Source organism: Accipiter gentilis, chromosome 30 (genome assembly GCF_929443795.1).
Source record: "Accipiter gentilis chromosome 30, bAccGen1.1, whole genome shotgun sequence".
Taxonomy (NCBI): Eukaryota; Metazoa; Chordata; class Aves; order Accipitriformes; family Accipitridae; genus Astur; species Astur gentilis.
In genome coordinates this window covers 16,052,463-16,069,539 of record NC_064909.1, presented here as the reverse complement: position 1 = coordinate 16,069,539, position 17,077 = coordinate 16,052,463, and the positions used below count along the sequence as shown (strand labels likewise).

At 47.6% G+C, this 17,077-nt stretch overlaps 1 protein-coding gene across 1 annotated transcript in view; it reads left to right on the top strand.

Moving 5' to 3' along the window:
• Nucleotides 1–5,498: 5,498 nt before the first annotated feature.
• EHD3 (EH domain containing 3) overlaps nt 5,499–17,077 on the top strand; it is a 30,543-nt gene continuing 18,964 nt past the window's right edge. Inside the window, exons 1-2 of the mRNA XM_049834017.1 lie at nt 5,499–6,202; nt 13,067–13,243. Of these exons, the coding sequence (XP_049689974.1) occupies nt 5,976–6,202; nt 13,067–13,243 (404 nt within the window). The 5' untranslated portion in view covers nt 5,499–5,975. The remainder of the gene's footprint in view (nt 6,203–13,066; nt 13,244–17,077) is intronic.

Below are 17,077 nucleotides of genomic sequence, written 5' to 3'. Positions count from 1 at the left end.
GGCAGTGGGCAATCAAGGACTAAACCTGGAGCTGACAGAGCTCAGTCTAGCTCCTCTGATTTAATGAAGATAATCTGTATCTGGCCTGAGGAGCCGCTCCTGACTCTGTGGAACAGAGCAAATGTTTGCATGCAAAATAATAAATTTTAGGGTGAGCAGAACAAATGATGTAAGGCCATCTTTTACAACCATTCTCGTAATACAGCAGAACATTAGCTACAGAAATCAGTAGTCATTAGTCAAATTGGAAATGTGACTGTATTAGGCTTTGTTAATCTTTAGTAGTCTCTAAACACACAGTATGAAAACAGCACTTGCAGGTACAACCTCAAGTCTTTGATTAAACATAGTGGTGTATTTCAGAAATAAAAACTCAAAGCTGACTCCCACTCTCCCTGTGGGCTTTTTAGCAAATAGAAATATCCTGAAAAGAAGCATTGAACTGTGTTTTCTTACAAAATGAATGAACGTACAGACAGGTGGACGACCTTGCCCTGAATCTCCTGTGCATAGATTATTGGCCCGAAAATTGATGAACACCTTCTGGTGCTGAGATTTTCAAGGCTGAGCAGTGAACCTGCCCCAGTGCCTCCCACAGATGTTAACAAAAAAGTCTGTATCAAAAATGCCTGGATGGTTTTCAGAACTTCAAACAATAACTCTTTGAGCAACAATTCACTTTTAAAGAAGCTGGTTGAGAATTTAAAATACATATTCTTTGCTGTGTAAATTGTCCAAGCTACGTCGAAATCAGTGGAAATATGAAAATGCCATTTACTCAAGATCTGTCCTTTAGCACTTAAGGTTACAACATCCTATTCATAATCATCCTAATCATCAGAGATTCTGACTGCCCACAACTCCCATTAAAGTCAGATGAAACTTTTGATGTCTGCAGAATACTTTGTGACCAAGTATCAGCTAAGCTAAATCACCCCTAAACAGCAAAACTGAGAGAACAAGAGTACACAAAATCTGGGTTAGCTAAAGCACCAGTCTGTGTTCCCAACCATTTGGCAGGCAGAAGCTTTGGAGCTGCGACATGCAGGGCAGCTGACGCGGCTCATCTAGTTGCTTTACATCACCCCCATTCTTCTCATGTTTGCTGATACGAACTTTTTGCCTTTCCCTTCAACACTTCCAGAGAAAAGTACAGCAGCAGCTGCTGCATTGAGCGTGGCCAGCAGCGTCGTGTAACTAATACACCCATTTGATCCTAGAGGACAGCTTCATCTCAGCACCGTGGTGCGGTGACAGAGTTAATACTCCTTTCAAACCCCTGGAAAATCCTAACCCTATGCTAGCCACAGACAACTGCTGAATGCCAGCACCAAATCCCTCTACATACCACTTGGCGTTTGATGTCCTACCTTGTCCAGGTGCATCCTTACAGCGAAGGATAATTGTTCCACTGGCAGTGATGCCTGCTGCTTATAAATAGTATATATGTTATCTCTACCTGTGTATTTATGTGAATGAGTGTGTGCATTTATATATATGTCTTGCCTACGTAACCCTGAGAGCTAGTCCTAACCTATCAAGCACTGTGGTAGAAGCAGGAGGCGGGGGAAAAAAGTATATTGAGTAATGCCAGAATATTTCTGAAAAGCCCAATGCAAAACATTTCACAGAAGACATGAGAGAACAAGTCAGCCCATCATGCAGACTACTGTTTGACCCACCCATCGCTTCAGTGGATAGCAGCTTCCTTGTTTAGTTAGCCATTTGATTATTCAAACCACAAAACTCCACGTCTCTCCATATATCACTGACAAGGTAGAACAGGAAGATGGCATTCAACTGTGTCTTAATACATTTTAACAGGACTTCTGCTTTCAGGTAAGAAAAAGCTCAGAAAGGAAATACCTTCAAAAAGCCCACATTTTCTCAGAACAGTTGGAGCCATGACAGTCTCTCCACTTTGTCGATCACTAAATCATAACAATTTTTAAAAAGAACATTTATGTAAGTTTCAGGGAAGTATACATCCTATGACAGAGACAGTCAAAACCATCCAAGAATTATAGGAGAAACCTCCAAGCTTCTGCACTGCAAGGATAGCAAAGGGCTCAGAGGATTTTTCTTTCCAGCACTATTACGGATACCACATAGGTCAGGTCTCCTGTGTGCAATACAACATGCTTTCTTTGCCATACAAATTTAAGGAGTGAACTCTCTGGAGGCAAGCACGCTTCCCATTCAATATATATAGATTATCCAACCCCATATTCTCCATTTTCTGGTGGCACTTCTGGGTATTAGCATCTTGTTCCACCCCAGGCAATGAGGGGGTAAGAGCAGCATGGAGAGGGTAGGGAAAAGGAAAGCATGTGCATACCAAGCCACCTGAGAACAATGGTAGGAGAAACATAATGGGAGATATTTCAGAGAAATATGAAGGAGCAGTGAGGGCAGGAGAGGAAGGCAGCAGCTTTGTGAGTTGTAAAGGCAAAGCAATAAGTGAGGAAAGGGATAGACTATGCTGGAGATGGTTTTATTCCTAGGCCACATGGCAACAACAGCAGGCAGTTGAGAAGTTTGATCTAGCTGAACCAGAGGAAACTCTCCTTCCCTTACTTATCAAATCAGTGGTTTTGGTTTAATTCTGAGGGCCTGCTGCGCCTTCCTCTCCCCTCATCCCTTTCCCACAAACCCAGCTATTCCCTATTGAACCCATCACTACCTGAACTTTTGACACTGTCTAGTTGGGTTTCTTACTTGGTAATGAACAAACAGTGACAGTAACTTCATGGCAGGAAGTTAATATTACTGAACTAAGCTACTCCCACAAGCTTCTTGAAACTGTCAAAGTGTTATGGTACTGAGTCACCACCTCTTTTCAAACTTGGTGACTTGCTAAAGTCCCCATCCTCAGATGATCTTTCTTAGGAAGTAAACCTGTCCAACCTAAGGCAGGAGATAAGCAAATACACACGTCACCGTGACTTGATTTCACATGAAATGTGTTTCTGTTGTACCATGTTGTGTTTTGCGCCCCCCAAATTAGATTTCATTCTGAATGCAAATACTATGTGACTTAGCCCAGCCCCATTCACCTCCAGGAAAGTGGAAGTGAATCTTGTCCGGCAAAGTGTGTCTCTCCCAGTCAAGGCAAGCATCCAGCTAAGTGACTGCCTGCCATGTTACCAACAGCAGGGACATGACTGAATAACTACAGAGCTAAAAGTTTAATTCGTCACGGCTTGAGAGAAAAAGGCAGATGGCAATAGAAGACACCCATCAGTATCAGATACGGGTATGTCCTGAGCACTGCAGTACAGTAGTTTCTGTGCAGGGCATTCAAGAGAGAGGTTTTGCATTTGAACGGCTCAGAAATTTTCAGGACAAACAGCCCTTCTTCCAGCAGTGACATTTTAAATTAAAAACCTTTGTTTGGAAAAAAAAAAGATGTAATGGGTTTTATTCTTTCTCTGGTTTCAAAATTTTAAAAATGTAAATTATTTTTTTTAAAAAAAGGCCTAACGATTGCACCAGGAGACCACTCTGTTCAACAGAAAACCATCCATTAAAACATCCCCGTTTAAGAAATTAAAAGGAATAAACAATGAAAACAGATTAAAATTTTCAGTTTGGATTCTGGCAAAAAGAAATACCTAATTATACTCTAAACTTCCTTTCCTAATTTTACTTCCTTTTGTTTTTGACAAGCTCTATACTTCAAGGTAAAGAGAGTCCTTGAGAAAGTCAGCCTTCCAGAGAGAAATGTTTAAGAAAAGAGACTGAAAAATAAATAAAATAATCCAATGTTTGTGAGTGACCTAAAGAAAGTCTATAAAACATGTCGAGTTTGGTTTTGATTTACCCCGGTGATAAAGAATCCAAAGAAAAGAGATTCTCTTCAGACAAGGCAAGGAAACAATTTTTTTTTGCCATTTGGCCATTGGGTATACACATTTACGATTAGTGCAACTTAATGATTAATACATATCCTCTTCTTGTAAACGTGGGACAAGCGTGCCTCTGCTGTACCTGTAGCAGTTAGCTCCCACAGCTTGCACAACAGAAACCTTGCTTTCCTCCCCCATTCATTGCATTCAGGAAGGGCATCAAGGTGGCCTGGGGAGATTTACAATCAAAGGCTTCCTGGCCTGACCTTTACTCAGCTCTGAGAATATCACAAGCAAGCACCAAAGACACTCCATATATAGCTGTAGAAATACCAGAACGGCATTGCAGAAGCGCAGCCCTTAAATGGAAGAACTGTCTAGAAGATGAAAGTGATTTTTTCCTACAAAATGAAGAATTCTTGCCAAAACGTGTTGACTTCTACGGGGCCTTTCATTTTCAGGAGTTTTCACTGGGAAGGAGTCATCAAATTCTTAAAGCCAAAAGTCTCTATTTATAAAAACTAAAGAAACAAGGGAAATTAGTCTTAAGGAAGTTTCAAAACATTAATTCCACTTTCAGACTAGCTTTAGGCATTGGCGGGAAAGCAGAGAAGCCTGATCTTCAGAAAATACAGTCAGCTTGCTATTTTCTTCCAGAAAAAGAAAACCGGTCCCTTAAGTCATCGCTCACACCTCACGAGTCAGGTCATGCCGCAGAGCTTAAAAGTGGATGGGATCACACAACAGGAACAGCCAGGAAGATGGCTGCTCCTGCAGCCAGATGCGTAGAAGGGGACCTGGATCATTGTCCAGGCACACAGGGCTACGCACATCTCCGGGTGTCGTCCCCCCAACCCTGTGAAAAACAACCACTTTTAATGCACCGCCACCTCCACTTACGCAAGGCCTGCGTTCCTCCTGTCCGCAAACGGCTGGGAAAGGGCAGGAGCCTGCCCCACGGCGGGACCGCTTCCAAAACTGCCTCTTGCCACATTTCTCTGACCCGCTGGATCAACTCAAGTGAAAAAAACACTTGGAGACCCGTTAGGAAAAATTCCCTGCTCTGTCCCTGCTGCTCAGTGGCGATGAGGAGAGCCCGGCAGCGGGGCATTATGGCTGATGGCTGGCTCTGGGGACACACCGAGCCACGGGCCGCCACTGGAAAACCCATGCAGGCTTCGGCCCGAGCACTGCAGCCTTCGCTTGGCAGCTGCCCTGTCAGCCCTAATTGCTGGAGGAATAAATGAGTGGAGACAGCGGCTAATTTGCCTGTCTCATCTGCTTAAACGGTGAACTCTTCTGGGTACAGCCAGCCTCGTCTCTGCAAGCCCCCGGGAAGTGGCGGGCAGCAGCAGTGCAGCCGAGTCATTGGCTTGGGGAAGCGTTGAGGACCCAGCTCGGGGGGGCAGCGTTCAGAAACAGCCGATCCCCCGTCAAATTTGCGCATGGAGGAATTTATTTTAAAGCGAGGGGACAGGGCGAATAAAATGGCGACCGGGCCGCAAAACCCCGCAGCGGCCCCTAGGGGGCGCCGTGTCCCGGCGCGAAAGCGGGGCGGGCCTTGTGTCCTCGTCCCCCCCCCACGCCCTGCTTTTCCTCGGCGTCGCGCCCCGCCTCAATATGGCGCCGCCCGATGCGGCTTCACCCGCCGGGAAGAACGGGCGGCGCCTGCCAGGAGCCGCCGACTTCCGCCGCCGGCCCATTTCCTGGAGGGCCGCCCTTAAACACCGCCCGCCGCGGGCTGCCGCCGCCGCCGCCGCCCGCCCCTCCCGCCCTGCCTCCGCGGCATGCCCACGCCGGGAGCCGGCGGCGTGAAGGGAGGTGTCTTCCACCGGCGCCGCTCGGCCGAGGCTGCGAGGAGAAGCGGCCTTTCGCAGCCTCCCGCGGGGACCGTTTGCTGACTGAAACCGCCGGCGCGGGTCGCGTAACGGGAGGCGGCCCTCGCGGGTGGGCGCTGGAGGGGAGCGAGGCCTGCCAGGCCATCCCCCGGGCCCCGCCGGCCTGAGGGGGCATGCGGGGCTAGCCCACGCCGGCAGCCAGCCAGCCAGCCAGCGGCGCTTCTCCTGCCCGCCGCCCCTCGCCCCAGCCCCGGTGGTCGCTGCGGAGCTGGCTTCAGGCGGCCCCAAGATGTTCAGCTGGCTGGGCACCGACGACCGCCGGAGGAAGGACCCCGAGGTGTTTCAGACGGTTAGCGAGGGCCTGAAAAAGCTCTACAAAACCAAGCTGCTCCCACTGGAAGAGCACTACAAGTTCCACGAGTTCCACTCGCCGGCTCTGGAGGATGCCGACTTCGACAACAAGCCGATGGTGCTCCTCGTGGGGCAGTACTCCACTGGGAAGACCACCTTCATCAGGTAAAAGCCGGCTGCCTGCCTCCCTCCCGGGCGTGCCGGCATCCTCGGTGCCCGTGGGCCGTGGTGGGGCAGAAGAGGTCTCTGCTACCTGTGCTATGCCTGGATCCCTCTTCTGTTCCCCCTGCTCCGTGCCCCTGGTGCCCATCAACAGCTTTCAATTGAAAAGCCACCAGCACTCAAACTCAGAGAGCGTTCCTTTGCAAGGACAGGGTGGTGCGAGATGTCCCACGAAACACCGACGTGGCAAAACGTAGCCCGGAGCAGGGCTGAGGAGTGCAGGCAGGGCATTAGTGTGGATTAGTGTGGAGACGTGAGTCACTCGGGGCCCTCTTGTCTGTTCAAAGTGCAAAGGCTGTGGGAAGCCTCACGCAGGGTATCCCCATGACTGCTGCTTTCAGGGTAGTCCGTCTAACAACCATTCTTTTCAGCCTAATGGAGCGTTTGGGTGGTGGGGCAACCTATGGCTTAGGGAACCTTAAAGTGGGTACTTGGGTTTGTAATGGTCTGTCTCACACTTGCATCTTTCTTTCCTTGCGCTGTGCCCAGAGGCAATGCTCAGAGTCTAGTCTGAGAAACATGTGTGCTGGGGGGGAGGGCTGTGCACAAGAGAAGACCAAGATCTTCAGGGCTCTAAAAGTAAGCCCTGTTTTAACTGTCCAGCTCTGCTGAGATGCTGGGAGCACCAAGCTTATTCCTAACTCTAAAGGAAGGGCAGCTGCCAGGAGCAGGTTTGATGTGAAACTGTCAGACAGAGGGTTAAACTTTTCCAGCTGGACTTGGTTGCAGGGATCTCTGTTCAGCCACACTGCTAGTTCAACTTGCAGCAACATTTCTCTTGGGATCGTAGCTGAAGCTGTGCTGTCTGTGTTTCCTATGTGATTCATAAGCTTAGCATTAAATTCCAGCCTTTTTCTGGTGTGGCTGTGTTGAAATCTGTGGAATTACCCCAGTGTAAGTCTGGATGCAATCCACAAGCAGCCAGCCCTTTGTTCTACCAGTATTTCTTGGTGGAGGAGGGAGCTGTGGAGAGTAGAGAGGTGTGAATCAAATTGACTGTACCTCTTGAGTGACCTTGAGAAGTGCAGGGGTTTTTTGTGTGTGTGCTGTAATATTCCAGCTACTCAGTGCCCTGGCTGGGAGCCAAGAACAGAATGCATTTCTGCTACCTTGTCATGCACCTGGCAAACAAAGTTTAAGAAGAAAAAGGCTTTTCTCATGTAAGCAGGTCGGGCAGATGGTGAAGGGGCATGAATGACCCTAAGAAGCATTTGGCACATGGTTGTAAAGGGAGTTACTCTTGTGAAAACTAGAAAGGCTAGCTTGGGTAGCATAGCAGTCTCATTCTACTCCAGATCTTTGTTCTGCGACTTGGTACCAAACCTATTTGAAAGGCTTTTTCTGTCTGCTGGGTTACTGACACTCAGAGCAGAACTTCCCCTGAACACAAGGAGGTTGCTGAACATCCATTCCTGATGTTGCTGGCTGTGTAACTAGAGTATCTCTTCTGGATTGCCAGCATCAGTGTTTCCCTGCAGTCTCACCTGCATGCTGTTGTTAGCAGAGACTTCCTGCATTTGCCTGTCTCTGTTCAGTGAAGTCGTTCTTCTAATAAGCCTGAGCTCCTTTTGCAAGTTCAGGTGCCTAAAGCATGTTCCAGACAAAAGAGGAAGGTTGAGTCTTCACTTGTGAGATTGCAGCAGCACTGTTGCTCTGCTGTCAGCAAGCTGATCTAAGCCACTCTTTGACCACTGCATTTCATTAATGCTTGTGTCCTCTTCTCCCAGCCTTCTCTGTGAGCACGGCTGGGATGAGCCTACTCGGAGACTATGATCAAACAGAAGTGACCAGGAGCTTCTGCTTTACAGGAGTGCAAAATGGACCGGAGAAGGCCTTCCAGGAAGGCATAAGAAGTGAAAGTTGAGAACTCTTGGAGAACCCCCAGGGACTCTAGTAGTAGGAGTGTGAGGGTCTGTTACTCTAGTATGTTCCCAGCCAAAGGCAGGGGGTGCCAGAAAACAGTGGTGCTCAGAATAGGCTTCCAGGGGGAGCTTGCAGGCACTGGTCACTAGAGAGCTGGGATAAGCACCAGATTAGCATCCAGAGTTATTGTGGGAAGGCGAGTGGGAGCTAAAACTGAGAGCAGGGAGGAGTTAAAGGGGACTGGGGGAGGAAGTGGGAGACAAGACAACCATTATGTCTTGGCAGTAGAATGAAGCAAGAAACACTGTGGACATCTCTTCCATAATCTCTTCAGGATGGGGGATAAGTGGTGTTATCCTTATGTATACATTCCACTCTAATATTGCACCCCGCTTGTACTGCCATGCAATTTAGGGAGATGATAGTGTCACTAAACACTCATGTGGAATGAACTCAGCCCCAGTTCACCTGGATCCCAGTATACCATTTAAAAAGAAAAGGACAAAGGACTTTAGTCACCTACCTGAGGTAGGCTTATCTCCTAAACATCTTCCCTTGTTCTTGGGGAATCTGAGGTGTAAGAAGGAAGAAATGCAAGGCTCTGAAGCACCTCAGCTGCAGCATTTTGCTGTGAGGCTGTTCTCTTGTCAGGAGCTGATGGTGGAAAGAAGGCAGTCAAGGTCAGCAGTGAGAAACATTCCTAGAGGCTGAGGTGGGGAGGAGGGAGGTGATTTGTGTGGGTCAAAGCCAGTGAAGCAAGACCAGAGCACTGGCTTGTTTTCAGTGGAACCAGGCTGTTTTCTCCCCTCCTTTCAGGGACCCAGGGAGCTGAGCCTTATTTTGCTATGTGAAAGATGTAGCGTTGCTAACTGCAGCTTTTTCATTCCTGGTTCCTGCTGTATCCTCTTCTGCACTCCCATTTATCTCCTCAGCATACATTTGGATGAGGCTTTTCTGCAGGGCTGGGGTCTGAAAGGCTGTAATGGTGAGGGCAAGGCAACACCTCTACCTGGGAATATCTGACAGCCACAGCAGGATGTCGCTGGAGCCTGCCTTTATAATGTTATTGCTTTTTATGTTTCCTGTAAGAGGGTGGGAGTGCAGGACAGAACATTACTCTCCTAATTAACTTAGATTCAGTGGTCTTTTCTAAAAATAATCCTGGCTTCTGTCCAGCCATCCTGCTAATAAAATAAACAAGCCTGCCAGAGCCCTACTAACTGTCAACATGGCTTGCTTTTCTGGTGTTGCCACCCTTTCCTCCTACAGCTAATCATTTACACGTCCTGGCCTCTCCAGACTGTTTGTTACAGGCTGCATGCATAGCTCTGGTGTGACCTGGCGTGTGGCCCTGAACCTTTCATCTCTGCCTGCACCAAGCAGTTGTCACCATTTCCTTCTGCTCTGCCCTTCTTCCCTTTCCCGCTTTGCATCACCTCTGCTGCCACACACAGCAGCATCCTGCGTGGCTCCTGCATGACTCATCACAGGCAAACAGCCCCTTCCCCCACATCCTGCAGAACTCCTGCCTGGAGAGCCTGGGATCTCCTCGCCTGGCTCCTATGCTGCTCCAAACCTGCCTGGGAAAGGGTGACCCAAGCCAGGCTGACACTAATGCAGCTTTCCTGCCCTTGTCCCTCACCTCCTCCACCCTCAGCAGGAGCAGGGACAGGCCTGAAATGGGGCAAACAGCATGATGTTCCCAGCCACATACCAACTCCAGACACGTCTCCAAAAAGCAGATTGTCATTAAAAAACACCCCCAACCATTCACCTCTTGCCTGGCATGCTTTGCAGGCTTCCCCAGCCTGGCTGGAGGTCACTCCCCCAGGCCCTTGAAAGTGTTCAGCAGCTCAGAGTAAGGCATGCTGCACTGGCAGGGGAAACTGCTCACTGTTGGTCAGTGTTTTTCACACTTATTATTTACTTTTCTCTCCCAGAAATCCCCACAAATGTGACAATTGCATGTGTTCTGTAGCTCGTTTCTGCTAGCAGAAGCAGCCTGTGGCACTGCCTAGCAGAATTGCTTTCCCCTGTCAGACAGTGTCAATAAATCCCCTTGTATTTGTCCTGTGTACAATGAGATTCTTGTGCTGCAGTCACCCTGCTGCACAATGTACCTGAATCTCCCACAGAAGCCTTGCTTCAAATAGATGCTATGATACTAGACAGTGCAAATCTTCATCTCTGCTTTCATACCACTTGTTGCACATTAAATCAATTAACATTGGCTTGTAGCTAGTTCTATATGAGAGTGCTTTTGTTGCAATTTTTTTTTAAGTCTTATACAAGAAATAAACACAGAAATGCTTTGAAACATTAGCTGAGTGGAGCTGTGATAAAATTCTTTCGAGCAGCCTGGCTGAAGAGGAGTATTGCTATAATATGCAGGACTTTTGCTTAGACTTTCTCAGAAGCTTTGTCTATAAATGACAAAACCCCCAGGCTTTTTTATTCTCCTGTTGCTCAAAAGCTATTGTACTACATGTGCATCTCAAACCTGTAGAAATACAAGCAGTTTATTGTTGTGGCAAGGCTGTGACGTGGTATTGGGGATAACGGGTGTTTCTCAAAAGCACTTGTTGCATTTGACAATTATCACTACCTGTTTCTTTTCTCTCTCTAGTATTTGCAAGTGGATAACTCAAAGATTCATTTCTATCGATTCAGTGAATGCCCATCCATATATCACTCTTAAATTTACTATGTCAGATGAAAAGCAAAGTACAGAGCAGGAGCACGGGAAAGCCAATAGCAGTGACTAGCATTGCAGCAATGTCCATGGGGCTAACATTTTTGAATTGTCATCCAGGAGGCCTGAGCTTAGTTTCCAGAGTCCAGCCAAGTGCTTTCTAGAACATTCAGAGGACAGTGTACAGAGCCTTTGGTGAGAGAAAAGTAGCTCCTCCTTGCTCTCAGCAGCTTCAAGCTAGAGAGAAGTTACTGTAGCTGCTGGGAAGGTGTATTGTGATCTCCAGCCAGGGAGGTGTCACACACCAGCTTTAGCTGGGGTCTGCTTTTGTTAAGTAATGACCCACTTTTATGGGAAAGTTCAAGGAACCCCTGCATAGGCTTTAGGTAGATAGGATGTATCCACCCTACTGTAGGAGGTCAGAGGGCTTTTCCTTCCTGGAATCCTTCCTGGATTATTTCAATTTTTTGGAAATTGCTAAACAGCTGCTGTTCCATCTGAGTTGCTCCCATTAAGAGAGGTCACTTCTGGGGCCATTCTGGTGAGCACGGGACTTGGAAGTCACTTTGGATGAAAGATAGAAGAAAATACATGATAAAATACCAATAAAGGAGGTGGTCAGATCCTAAGGGAATTATGGATATCGTTGCTGGAGTTATTCTTGCTGTAGCTATTCTCTTCATTAATATGTACCAAGCCAGATAAGTAGCAGTGATTTGCAGTATGTCTTGGGTGTACATTTGCTTGTTTTACCTCTGGATCCAGTTGATTTGGCCTTACCCATTGGGAACTGAAGATGCGTTTGCTGACATGGTGTCAATAAATAGCCCTGCTGAACAAGCACAATTTTTTGCTGTTCCCCAAACAGTGATTACCTCTGTTAAAATGATAGTGAAAGCAGAAACCCCTGAAAAGTTATCATAAGCCTTCATGCAAGTGGTCCTGTAGTCTCTTACATAGAAAACTTGCCCTCTCTGATGAGATTCACCTGAGTGGACCGAAGCTGGTTGTTAAACACACTGGTCTCAACCATGAAAAATCCTCAGCCCTTCTCCTGTTTCCTTTTTCCCTATCCCCTGAATGTAGTTTTAACTTCACAACAATTCTATATATGTCTTTCTACCTACTAAAGATTAGGTCACAGCACCAGAAGAGGAAGTGCCAGCTATCTGCCGTCAACAAGCAACACAGTATAATACTAACTTCCATAACCTGGTGGTCATTATGTTCCTCATGTAACAATCCAGAGCTTATCACCAGGTCAGGTGGTATGACACCATCCTGTACTGAGGGTTAGACCAGTTCTAGCTCCCTTTATGCAAGCCACATGGATGCAATGGTCTTAGTTTTCAGCACAGGACCAGGCGGTGGGATGTTTTCTCCACCCACAAACACAAACCTGACCTCAGTGATGGCATTTGGCTCCTTCATGAGCCAAAGGGAACTGTCCCATGCACACCATTGACCCACCCTGAATTTGGCATGATAAGTCAGGGTGTGCTGCCAGGATCCTATTCAAAGTCCTACAGCCACATGGGTGACTATCTTTCTCTGAAATTTACCAAACTGTAGCTTCAAAGAGGCTGCCAGAGGCTTAGGAAATAAGGGATGCTGTGCTTACTGTGCTATTTAGCTTGATAACAAATATTGGGATATACTCTGCCACCCACATGCTTAATGCTCAATATGCTTGAGCAGTTTGTCATGCAGACCTGTAGCTGTGTTGCAGAAGCACACAAGAAGGGACACTTGAGACTTCAACTGTCGAGTACGGGAGAAGCTGGCATTTGGGCAACTGATTTGGACTGGGGGCTAAGCACATTAGTTGGATGAGTCTGCTGAAATGAGCAGCGGTGAAGTAATTGATATTGGCACCAAAGGCCGGTAAGGTTTCAGGATTAACTCTGTGATTGCAGTGAACTGCTGTTTTTACTTTGCCATGCTAAGTCTGTTCCAAATGTCTTGAGGATTAAAATACACAAAATGATCAAACATGATGACAATCTCTTCCCAGCAGCTATAATCATCTCAATTTCTTAATCCACCTGAAATAAGAAAGCTTTAAACATGGAGATCCTGAGTAGAAAAGCTACCATGACGTTTATCGAACGATTCAGTGACAGTGCTAAAAATAGCCTCAGAAGGACCCATGCTCTTGAGCTTCATAATTACACTGCAATCTTCAGTACAACTCATTTAGGACTTAGGCAGCTCATGTCTCATGCCTACACCCTGGGTTTTTTTGTCTACAGGTACCTGCTGGAGCAGGATTTCCCAGGGATGAGGATTGGACCAGAACCTACAACTGACTCCTTTATAGCAGTTATGCAAGGAGATGTGGAAGGAATCGTTCCTGGAAATGCATTGGTGGTGGATCCCAAAAAACCGTTCAGGAAACTCAACGCCTTTGGCAATGCCTTTTTGAACAGGTCAGTACTCAAGATCTTAGGTGCTCTGAAGAATAAAGCTAGAACCTAATGAGTAGCATAGCTAGCAATTTAAAGGGATAAGGCATTACACTGTTCTTCCTTTTTTCCCCCATCCACATGGCTGATGTAAAGCCATTCCAGTCCTACCGGGTGCACATCAGTCACTCGGTGAAGGGCAGATTAACAAATTCAAGTGGGACAAACCTTCATTTTACTTGAACAAACAAAACAAAAAACACAGCACAGCCTGTCAAGCTCATCCTGTAGGAGTCTAGAGGTAAAACTCTTTATTACACTTTGCTCTCCCTTGCTTTTATATTCCTAACTTCTTCCATTCTGCCATCAGTTCAGTTCACTGAAATTAAATAGTCCAACCAGACGTAGCCACTAGAGTTAGTAGAGAAGTGGAACTGGCACCATATGCGCATCTCTGCTTTCTTGCATTTTTAAACATTGCTTGAATGTCCCCCTTGTAACAAAACCAGGCTCTCTCCATTCTAATGCCCTATACATATAACCTCAGGTGCAAATTGATGACAGCTCTAATATCTTTCCATAAAAAAACTGTAGCAGGGGATTTGGACAGTGGCTCTGTGACATGAGGAATGTAACCTTTCCATCCCCTAGACCTAGCCCAACCGTACCGAGTTGGATCTAGGCCTTGCAGGAAGCCAGCAGCACACACCCATATCCTAGATGAGCACAAACTGTGCTACAGCAGGCAGATGGGAACAAACTGACCGACTACACCCATCATTGGCGCCTTCCCTGCTAACACAGCGTGGGAGACGTAGCAAACATGGCAGCTGCTCAGCCAAACAACCAGGAAAGCTGGGCTTTGGCTTGTTTTCTAACTTCTGAGCTTAGAGAGTGTCTACCTAGAGAGTACATCATCTCCTACCAGCACTGACCACAGGAGTGCTGGTGTAAGCTGCAGTGAGACAGGGAAGGGGCCTGTGGAGAAACATGGGGAGAAGCTTGATGAAAGAAGAGGAACCTAGCTGGAATCGCTACTATGCAGAGAACCTCCCAGAGCCTCTGGAAGCAGTATCTGATCACTACACAGGCTCATCATTCAAATACATCAACATGGTCCTGCACCAGAGAGACTCTGAGATGTTTTCAATATTTTATAGGGCCCAGAACATCTGCACCTGGCCAACAGTTATGTCAGGTGACTGCCCATTCCCTACACCAGGGGAGAAAGATTATTTGCCCTAAGAAAATAACAGGCCTCCTGCCTGGAGTGTGGAGATAGCAGATGAAGAGAACATATTCAGAGCAGCTCTGCTGATAGCCAAGAACAGCCACAGCTAGCAGACAGTTCACTGCAGAGGAGAAGCAACTTCAGGAGTAAGGCGGCCACGCATGGAGGGCAAAAAAGCTCCTGCACAGGACTGATTGATGTGTCCTGAATGCAATTTGCTCCTAATACAGCAAGGGATCTCTGTGTCCGTTAGCCTAGATCACTGTATCATGCAGTGCTCTTCTTACTCTTCTGCTCCTCTTCCTTCTCCTGTGAGGAGGGAGTCAAGTGTGTGCCTGTGAGGACAGGAGGACAGAGGGGCACAGCAGTGACTCAGCAGCAGCAGAAGTGCAGTCCTGCTAGCAATGCAGGGAGTAGCCAAAACAGCCAATTAACCCCTTTTCTGCTGACAGATTAAAAAAGGAGGTAACAATTTCTTAACTAGCAGAGGAAGACATGCTAAGAGGGACTAGCTCAGCAGTGTGAGCATCACAGCTAATTAGGAAATTAAGCACATGCAAGAATTGACTCAGAGGGCCAGAAATTTAGCAGATATAAGTCAGGGTGCATCCACTGGACTGGATCAAGCCACCCACACTTACCCCTGTTGTGGGCCTGGCTTCTTGGCAAGAGACAATGCAGAGCCGTCTCTGCCTTGCACATATCTTGCTGCTGCTGTGTGTATGCCAAGGCACTGACCTCAGCTAGGAGGCTGTGAGTAGCAAATTTGGAGAAGGGAGGTAATCTCCAGGAGCCACCCCTCTAAGCTGAGATAAGAGAGTGACCCTGGGCAAGTCTGCTTTACCTGTGAGTGGTTAAAGGTAACAACTGGCTATGGGCACCAGTGGAAAGGAACAGAGCAGCACAAGGCAGCAGCATTCACATAGACCATGCTGGTCTTGGCTGAGAGGTGGCAGCCCATGGCACTGTGTCATCTGGGGTGCAGAGCCTGCTGCTCCAGAGGAGCTAAGTGGAGGACCAGAAGGAGTGAGCATCCAGCCTCAGCTGGTAATCCCTTCCCAGCAGAAACTGGGATCTGCTGCCTTCCAGGAAGCAAGGGAAGAGTGGTAGTCGGGACTTGGCTGGGAGGCAGCAACTAATTGTGCTGCTCAGAGCCTGTCTCCTCCCTCCCTTCATTCTCAGGAGATGGAGTGCCTGCCCATACCTTCCTGGCTAAGGAACGGCATTCTGCTAAGGGCAGGCATAGGGCTGACAAGCTGCCCAGGGCTGAAAAGAGGGTAGCAGCTCTGCAGTACCCTGTCTCTTGTCTGCCTCTCCTTGCCCCAGGTGGTGCCTGGGTACTGAGAGAAGGGCTTGTTTTCCTCACTCCAACTCTGCTGGCAGTACCCCAGCTCTGGAGGGATCCCAGCAGAGAAATTGCAGGTTGCACTTTGTTATCAGGAGGACTTTTTTGGCACCAAGGGCCTGGAGCAAAATCAGGAATCTCAGCCATTACTTTCATATCACATTGGCTTGGTTGCAAGATTCTTCCCACCCCCAAAGTCTGTCTTGGGAAGCTAAGGTGGAATCGGCCCTGCTTTTGTGGTGTAAACAGTGGGAGACATCACAGATAACAGATTCCTCCTTCACCTCCATGCTCTACCTGTAGAGGTAGTGGAAGTCTAGATTGGCAGCACATTCTTTCCTTCATATGGCCCACGCAGAATTAGGTCATGCTCCCTGAGATTCTGCAGTTCTGCTAGGACAGCAGGAAGGCAGCAGCCTTAACAACCTTGCCAACAGAACCAGAATGCACTCACTCATGCTGGCCTCTGACCTTGTATCTGAAATCTCCTGTGGAGTACTTTACCTAGAGAAACTGGTGGAAAATCCCCTTGCCTGAGCCATTTAAAATTAGACCATAAGGAATGCTCAGGGCTGTAACAGTGGCAAGCAAACATGGGCTGGCAGGACAGGGGACTAACATGACCTCCTGAGCCTTTTGTTTTCTGCTGCTTTGCCTGGCACTCAACAGGAGAATCAAGCCAGTCTCCCGCTTCCACATGAGGTGTTACACATTCAGAAATGCTCCCTGTTGCAACCTGCCAAGCTGCAGATGTGAGGGAGAGAGGCTGTAATATGTGGTCTGAAATAGCGGACAGCTTAGGAGAGAAGACACTCATCTAACCCATGAGGATTCACTCTTGTCAGAATCTTCTTGGAGTCATGCAAGTAGAAAAATTGGGGTGGGGTTGTAGCATAGCCTGGAGGAGCTCATAGCTGTGGGGACTTCAGCAGAACCAGCCACTCAGAGCACTTCAAGGCTCTGTCTGCCTTGACTGCATCTAGTGGCCCTTGTGCCATCCCCCATCCTTTATGTGGTTCTGCTTCCTCCCACAGTAACATGTTTTTTATGCCTGGAAGTCACACCACCCTATTAATATGCTTACATACAGATACACACACATATTTATAGCTCCTGGAATGCCATCACAAAAAGGCTATCCCTGAAATGCTCCTGGGAGCCCTGTAAGTGGATAGGCTTTTACTGTCCTTTGCTGTTACCAGCAACTGAAATAGATGAGCTGCAACCCACTAACAAGAAGCACAAGTTACTCTTCTTAGGCAGTGATTTGCATAGCTACAAG